The sequence below is a fragment of the Sinocyclocheilus grahami genome, unplaced genomic scaffold (genome assembly GCF_001515645.1).
Source record: "Sinocyclocheilus grahami isolate Dianchi unplaced genomic scaffold, SAMN03320097.WGS_v1.1 scaffold1916.1, whole genome shotgun sequence".
NCBI classification, from domain to species: Eukaryota; Metazoa; Chordata; class Actinopteri; order Cypriniformes; family Cyprinidae; genus Sinocyclocheilus; species Sinocyclocheilus grahami.
In genome coordinates this window covers 122,885-132,148 of record NW_015507095.1, presented here as the reverse complement: position 1 = coordinate 132,148, position 9,264 = coordinate 122,885, and the positions used below count along the sequence as shown (strand labels likewise).

Below are 9,264 nucleotides of genomic sequence, written 5' to 3'. Positions count from 1 at the left end.
GGTTCCCCGATCGCAAAAGAGAACGGGACCCCCCCCCCCCCCCGACTGAGCCTGGTTTCTCCCAAGGTTTTGTTCTCCATTTCTGTCACCGATTAAGTTTTGGTTCCTTGCCACTGTTGACTTTTGCTTGCTTAGCTGTGAACACAATTTCTGACAACATTGTTGAGACAAAACACTATTTGAAGAGAACTAAACTGAGCTGGACAATAACATCACTGAATCAACAATAAACTGACTTAAACTGATAAACTGACTGTTTTCTTTTGTCCTCTTGCATTATCAGCACACGTTTTCCTGTTTAACACTGTAAAGCTGCTTTGACACAATCTTTATTGTATAAAGCGCTGTATAAATAAAGGTGACTTGACTTGATTTGACTCTAAGTTTAATTATACTGGAAAGTCTTGATATTTAGTAAGAGCAATAAAAAGCATAAGTGCATGAAAAGAAACATTTGCGAAAATGGTTGTGGATAAATGTAATTATTTGTATGGCAAATGTCATCATTACAGTCATGTCAGTAAGAATCCTCATGATGATGAAGCTCACCTAATGAACTTCTGGTGGCAGAGAAATTCCTCTGTACATATTTCTAGTTGGGTTAAAGTTTGGTACACTTTGAACTTACAGTGCTGACCAATAGAAATGTCTTAAGTTGCCAGTTACCTCTCTGTAGGCGAAGCTTCATTAAAGTTGCACTAAATATTCACAAAGAGGCAATCCTTCAAGTGGTGTCTACTCAGTTGCTTCTTTATAATGGCACTGGCACTGTTCAAGATTATAAAATGTTGCAGAAAAAAGGCCTCACGCCTCACATCCAGTCCCAATTTATTTTTGGCTGTGGAATTTTGCCATGTAAAATGTGCTCTGTATTCAGTCTTTAGCATTAATAGTGGCCACTGCCTGTTCAGTATTTTCTTGGAATACTATCCAGATTTCCCTTCCTACCTCTACCTAATTGCAGAGGGACATATGTGTCTGTTCACAGTGCTTCCATTTGTAAACCTTAATCTCTTATCCATAATTCTCTAGGCTCCAAAGCAGCTCCAAGGCCTGGTGGAATTGGCAGTGCAGCTGCAGGTCAGCCGGGTGTAGATGGAGAGAGCATGCTGTCTAAAATTTTGCCTGGAGGAGCTGCAGAGCAAGCTGGCAAATTAGGAGAAGGTGAGAAAAGCATTTCCAAGGTATAACTAGTATTTTTGGTCAGTTACTATTAACGGACTAGTTTAAATAGTACATGGGTCAATCAAACTTGCAAAAACACGTGGTTATTTTTACAGATACAATGCTTTTTATAACCAATGTTATTCTCACTATTTTCTCTTTTACTTTCATTTTTTTCTGTGATTTGCACAGCCATCTCTGGATTTGGCAAGAAGTTCACCTCCTTGTGGTGAGGTAGTACAATTAAAGGTGGGTGCAGTTGCTTTTCAGTTATTGGACACTTAACAATGCCCATGTTGTAACTGTAATAAATAAACATGCTTTAAAAATAAGTTACTAACAAATTAACACCTGTGTGCATGTGTTAGAGAAAGAAAGAAAAAGCAAGAGAGCAGCTGACTGAGTGCAGTGCATTTTAACAAGGTGGCATATTTTTAGCTTCACAGTGATTATTCTTATTGTTTCCGTGTTATTTTAGGGAGTCTAAAATGACAGAGGATGTTTTTGTACTGGAAAAACCTATGAAGTTTCCCTATTATGTTTTAATTTAAAGAGAAGACAACTCAAGAAAGAAAGCGAGAGGGAGAGAAGCTATCTGGTTGTTCTAGTAAGTATATGACAATATTTCAAATATCATATTAGGGTTGGATGGTATGGTTACATTGGTATCCTTATTTCCCTGTGTCAGTAGCTGACAGTAGGGGCACACCCTCTGGTGTGATGATTGTCTGAAGCCTGTATTGAATTGCACTAATTTTTTGGCACATAACGTTAGCACTGCCCTTCTCTACTCAGGGAATCAATGTTATATACGTAATCACATAGTACATATAAGACATTCACTTTCACAGGTTCCTTTAGATGCTGCATCAGTAGTTAATGCTGTGGGAATGCTAATAAAAGTGTGATAAAAGTGTGCAGAGAGGCCCAGCCTGCCACACACAGATATCTTTTAAAGATAGTTCTTTAGTCAAAGCTTGTGAAGAAGCAACACTCATTGAGTGTGAACGAACACTTAATGGAGCAAAACCTTTGCTAATGCTACTGAAGCAGACAAACAACTAGTCAGATTTATGCTACTGGCTTCTACGTTCATCGCAAATTCTCAAAGCTCAAAATTTCAAAGACAAAGCCTATGCAACCTCTCCTTCTCCTGCAAAAGCAGGAGGAGTGAAAGATTGCAAAACAACAGCCTGCCAGCGAAATGAAGAAGAAACCACCTTGGGATGGTTGGCAAGTAGTGGACTCAGCAGGACGTTAACTAGACCGGGAGATAAATCCTAACATAAAGGGTTCACTGACAAAGCTTGCAGGTCTTTTAAGAGAAGTGAGGGAGGTCCAGCAAGAGAACAATCTCGAGAGTCATAATCTCATCCAAGGCTGATTCTAGAGCCTCAAATGGAGTCCTGTCAAAGTCCACTCAAAAAGTCCTGTCAAAGCCTCCAGTCCCAAGTAAAATATCTGAGCATCTAGCAGGCATCTAGCAGGAAGGATTTATCCTTAGCCAGAGATAGCATGCGGTCACTACCAAACCCGCCATCGAAAGACCAATAGCATGAGCCATGTGCTTAGTATCACAAAGCGAGTTCTCAGCTTCTCAGCTCTTTAACTGCCTCAGGGGTCAAACTGTCACCATCTTCCATCTCCTTAAGGACCTCCAGCTGGTGCCCCTTCAGGACCGACATGGTGTGCAGTGGCACACTTGCTCAACCAGCAGCCATATAGGACTCACCGATTAAAGCAGACGCAGTCCTACAAGGTTTGAACGGTATATTAGGACACAATTTCCATTAGAGGGCCAACGATGGTGAGAGATGAGCCACTAATGTCTCTTCCACTGCCAGCATCTCTGAATACCCCTGTTCAGCCATCTTAGAAACGGCCGTGAAAACAGAAGCAGTCGAATTAGTCATCCATGCAGAGAAGGCCTGGTTCCAGGACCTTAAGATCTCACAATGGAGGTCCTATAATCGCAGCAGCGGCTTGCAGACCAAATGCGCTACAGCCCGCTAACAACTGCTCATCCAATTTGGAGTGAGCCCCTGGCTGGACAGACTCATCCCAATTCAGCTTAAACATGTCTACACCATGAGTAATTACATGCAGATGCTCAGTATAAGCTAAAGAATGGAGAAGGTCAGCCTGAACTCCTCAAAGTCAGATGTGGCGGTAGATAACACATTAAATCTAAAAGAGATCGCTTTACAAGTTTTTGAATTTGGAAACAAATCCTCACATGAAAACTCCACTGAGACATATTAAGCACACAATCAGGAGAAAGCAAGAGAGAGAAGTCCAAAGTCTTGCTTTCCATAGTTTCAAGTTGGAATGCCAGTCCATGCAGTGCCTCAACAGCTTCAGAGCGAGCAACATGGAGAAGAGATGGTTTCTAGCACTATCTGCCAATAAATTGGTGTGATTGTATGTGGGCTTCAGCCAATCGTCACACCAGCTACTGACACAGCATTGGAGTGAATCTATGAAAGGTAAAACAAAAAAATACATGACATTATGAGTAATTTTATATTATGAAAACAAACTTCTCCATAACTATATAGTATTCATTATTATTGTCGATAGTTGGTGATATTGCAACTTTTTACAATTTGTAACATTTTTAGAACTGATATTGTGGTGTGTGTGTGTGTGTGTGTGTGTGTGTTTTAAGCCAACCAAGAGTGGAATCACAGGACTTCGTAAACTCAAGGTTTGGGTCATAATTCAAAGGCGGCAACACTGTTCGCTCTGAAAGTCAGAGAGTAAGTAACTTCATAATTTGAAATTTTGAAATATAAAAATGACAGTCTTAATCCAGAGGTTGGCAGCGAGACTGAATCAAGTTACTTATAAACTTATAATTCTTATTCACACTGTCCATCCACTTTAAAATACATACTTTATTCACATGGAGATGACTTCCCATGAAGGGGTTGACGCTGAGATGAGGAGATCCCACCTCACAATGAAAAGCGGTTTGAGTGCCTAAAAAAGCACTATATAAATGTAACAAATTATTTGTATTATTATTATTGGTAACACTTTACAATAAGGTTCATTAGTTAAACATTAGTTAATGTATAAACTAACATGAACTAACCATGAGCAATACATTTGTTACTGTATTTACTAATCTTCACTAACGTTAGTTAATAAAAATACAGATGTTCATTGTTAGTTCATGTTAGTTCACAGTGCATTAACTAATGTTAACAAGATTTTAATAATGTGTTAGTAAATGTTGAAATTAACATTAACAAAGATTAATAAACGCTGTATAAGTGCAGTTCATTGTTAGTTCATGTTAACTAATGTAGTTAACTAATGAACCTTATTGTAAAGTGTTACCTTATTGTTATTATAACAAATTATTATTAGTAGCCGTAGAGTTGAGAGTTGAAAATGTTGAGACTGGGGAAGTGATGCTTTATGCAATCACTATACAGGATTTACCCTATTATACTTTATCGACACAAAAATTGATAGGTGAAACAACAAAGCCACCCAACGACGTTTTTTAACCAGTTTTTAACAACGGTTAAAGTTACTCGTCATCTGGCTACAGAAGAATACCATATTTCCTCCGTTCAATTAGGCCTAAGACATCGAGAGTCACGGAGACCCATAACAACCCAGCCACAACACATAATTGCAAATAACATGCCTTACCTTAACACAGAATCGACCACAGAGTCCAACGTTTAAATTTTTTCTACGAATCTTTGAGTTAACATGTACTAAACGTGAGTGGAATTTGCACTGCAGCGCCCCCACACCTTGATGCTCATGACAAGAATAGCATGTATAGTTATCTTTATTGAAGTGAATTAGGTTTAAATCGCCGTCATGCATGAATTAATGATATTTTTGCAATTTTACACATAATAATCCACGATGATCACATTACACAAAACTGTAATTGCACGTCAAAATAACACATTGTTAATATATTTTGAGACCCCCCAAAATTTCATATATCACGTTTTCAGGGGAGCCCATATCTTATTAAGGGGAGCCGAGCTCCCCCTAGCTCCCCCGTAGTTCGCATTCTGTCCCACATTCACATTCCAATTGGTATGAGGAAAAGGCATTGCTAATAAGGCCTGAATGCCCTGGACTGTGTTTGTGGGCCAACATAGCAGAGGTGGTTCATGGGCATCCATAAAATTGCATCTGAGCAAAGAGAGCATGAGGTAGCTATTCTTTCCTACACTAGTCATTGGAAAAAACTGGTCAACCAATGAGTTAATAATGAAGTGCCAAACAAGATATTGTGAATAAGAGCAGGGAGCAATTCCAAACAAAAAAGCTGTGCTCTCTCGAATGAGATCTCTTGGGAGTAATGCGTTACAAAAGTAATGACATTACAGTAGTATATTACTTTTTCCTGTAACACAGTAATATAACACATTACTAATACAATTTGGGTAATATTATACTCGTTACAATCTCGGTAACGCACGTTACAACAACATTTTAACTCAAAATTAAGTGGTGAATTTACCAACACCGCAAAACAGCACCAGAGAAAAAATTCCCGGGTAAAATAGTTTGTCTATTTCCTGCTGCTGGAATTCCATGGTTGAGATGACTGCAGATGGATTCTACATCTGTGACACAGACACACTACCGTTAATTTCAGCTCATCAGAGAAAATGACAAGAAGGCATAGTCAAGTGCAATCTATGTGCGACACCGTACTCTCAACATCGAGAAATAGCACGAGTAACTGAAGAAACACCGGGACTGGTGCCACAAACACTAACCACGAGAACTGCAGGGTCGGAGGAGAGAAAGAATGCGGCGGACGGGTGCGGACAAGCAACAGAAATTAAGTTGAACTAAAAATAACAAAATCTGTTTTTATAAAATTATAGTCTATATATAAAAAGAATGAATACGCAAAATATATTTGACTTAAATAATTTAACAGATTAACAAAATGAAAGGAAAATACTGAGTGTATATGCTGCTGAGTTTGGTTCATTTTTGTGTGGCACGGTGCTCTACAAACAAGTTCACGGAAAGGAAACAGAGATGACAGAAAGCGCATCATAAAATAAAAGTCAACACATTGCAGTATTATAGTATTTTCGGCTGTTCGATCTCGAAGGCGCCTCATGCACACACAATACAGCATTGCAAACGTTATCAGAATAATTGTAACGGAGCCGACGAGACGAGAGGATCTATATGCAAGCTTTTTATTAAAAGACGTGGTCACAAACACAGGCAGGGTCGAAACACCAGCGAACAGATATGGCACGGTCCAGTAAACAGGCGCGGGTCGATCAACGGTGAACAATATCCAACAGGGCAAGGCAAAGAGAGATAATTCAGGTACATAGCAATAATCCAGGCAGGGGCAAACAGAGTCCGAAACAGCAAGACAAAAAGGGCAATCCGAAAACACAGGCAAGAATCTGAACACAGGAAAACAAGCAAGGGGAGACTATGACTAAACTAGGAAAACTGGAACTGGCTCCGTAAAGTGCTATTACTAGGAGAGTAATAAACGCAGACAATACTCGGCGACTTGAGCAGGATCTGGGTGGATGTTATATAGCGTGTGTAATAGCTTTCAGGTGAGCGTGTGATTGGTTACAGCTGTGTGCAATCAGTGCAATGGATGATGGGAAATGTAGTCCAGGGTATAGTGTAACAGTCTGTGTAGTGTGAGAGTCCATGTAGTGAGCGGGTGACCTCTGGTGGTGAGTGAACGGAAGTTCATAGACCGGATTCATGACAATAATATACAGTCAACCAAACATATAGACACTCGTTAATTAAAATAGTCCGTAGTACAATCCACGTTAAGTACAAAGCCTGGTTTACATAATAAATAATAGTTTAGCAATCAAATACATCGCGAATATGGAAACATTTGGATTTGTGCCGAATGAGAGAGGTAGGCTGCGTGAGAACTAACGTGTTTGCTTTCAGTTTTGCATTAAATTAATTTGTTTTGACTTGTTTAGCAACTTCCAACTTTCCATTCGTTTTGTTCTGAATACCGTTAAATTTAAAGGATTTGTTGTGGAGTGAGGAGAACTAAAATAGCCTATAGGCTAGCTGTTGTGTTTATTGTTTGTAGCTACATTAGGGCTTATAACATTCCACTTTATTTACCGCTATAATTTCTGAATGTAATTGCGGTTTGTGCTTGAAAGTGAAAGTAACTCAAAATGAACTCAAATGTAGTGTAACACATTACAATTCAGAGACAGTAATATTGTAATGTAACTAATTACTGTCAAAAGATAGTAATACGTAATATAAAATGTATTACATTTTGGAAGTAACTTGCCCAACACTGTGTCACGAATCCGGTCCATGAACTTTCCATTTCATTGACTCTCGCACTACACACTGTTGCACATCACCTCGGACTACATTTCCCATCATGCATTACTGATTGCACTCAGCACGAATTGCACACACCTGTTTACACTGATTGCATATATAAAAAGAATGAATACGCAAAATATATTTGACTTAAATAATTTAACAGATTAACAAAATGAAAGGAAAATACTGAGTGTATATGCTGCTGAGTTTGGTTCATTTTTGTGTGGCACGGTGCTCTACAAACAAGTTCACGGAAAGGAAACAGAGATGACAGAAAGCGCATCATAAAATAAAAGTCAACACATTGCAGTATTATAGTATTTTCGGCTGTTCGATCTCGAAGGCGCCTCATGCACACACAATACAGCATTGCAAACGTTATCAGAATAATTGTAACGGAGCCGACGAGACGAGAGGATCTATATGCAAGCTTTTTATTAAAAGACGTGGTCACAAACACAGGCAGGGTCGAAACACCAGCGAACAGATATGGCACGGTCCAGTAAACAGGCGCGGGTCGATCAACGGTGAACAATATCCAACAGGGCAAGGCAAAGAGAGATAATTCAGGTACATAGCAATAATCCAGGCAGGGGCAAACAGAGTCCGAAACAGCAAGACAAAAAGGGCAATCCGAAAACACAGGCAAGAATCTGAACACAGGAAAACAAGCAAGGGGAGACTATGACTAAACTAGGAAAACTGGAACTGGCTCCGTAAAGTGCTATTACTAGGAGAGTAATAAACGCAGACAATACTCGGCGACTTGAGCAGGATCTGGGTGGATGTTATATAGCGTGTGTAATAGCTTTCAGGTGAGCGTGTGATTGGTTACAGCTGTGTGCAATCAGTGCAATGGATGATGGGAAATGTAGTCCAGGGTATAGTGTAACAGTCTGTGTAGTGTGAGAGTCCATGTAGTGAGCGGGTGACCTCTGGTGGTGAGTGAACGGAAGTTCATAGACCGGATTCATGACAATAATATACAGTCAACCAAACATATAGACACTCGTTAATTAAAATAGTCCGTAGTACAATCCACGTTAAGTACAAAGCCTGGTTTACATAATAAATAATAGTTTAGCAATCAAATACATCGCGAATATGGAAACATTTGGATTTGTGCCGAATGAGAGAGGTAGGCTGCGTGAGAACTAACGTGTTTGCTTTCAGTTTTGCATTAAATTAATTTGTTTTGACTTGTTTAGCAACTTCCAACTTTCCATTCGTTTTGTTCTGAATACCGTTAAATTTAAAGGATTTGTTGTGGAGTGAGGAGAACTAAAATAGCCTATAGGCTAGCTGTTGTGTTTATTGTTTGTAGCTACATTAGGGCTTATAACATTCCACTTTATTTACCGCTATAATTTCTGAATGTAATTGCGGTTTGTGCTTGAAAGTGAAAGTAACTCAAAATGAACTCAAATGTAGTGTAACACATTACAATTCAGAGACAGTAATATTGTAATGTAACTAATTACTGTCAAAAGATAGTAATACGTAATATAAAATGTATTACATTTTGGAAGTAACTTGCCCAACACTGTGTCACGAATCCGGTCCATGAACTTTCCATTTCATTGACTCTCGCACTACACACTGTTGCACATCACCTCGGACTACATTTCCCATCATGCATTACTGATTGCACTCAGCACGAATTGCACACACCTGTTTACACTGATTGCACCCAGCTGTTTCATATCACTCCCTCACTATATAACACTCACTCTTATCCCTTCCCTCTGCCGAGTA

General features: G+C 39.2%; 1 protein-coding gene across 1 annotated transcript in view; it reads left to right on the top strand.

Annotated features, from left to right (window-relative positions):
* Positions 1–9,264, top strand: part of LOC107573313 (protein bassoon-like) — a 70,587-nt gene that overhangs the window by 57,227 nt on the left and 4,096 nt on the right. The window contains exons 14-17 of the mRNA XM_016259752.1: positions 1,033–1,164; positions 1,357–1,413; positions 1,643–1,771; positions 3,833–3,923. Coding sequence (XP_016115238.1) covers positions 1,033–1,164; positions 1,357–1,397 — 173 coding nt within the window. The 3' untranslated portion in view covers positions 1,398–1,413; positions 1,643–1,771; positions 3,833–3,923. The remainder of the gene's footprint in view (positions 1–1,032; positions 1,165–1,356; positions 1,414–1,642; positions 1,772–3,832; positions 3,924–9,264) is intronic.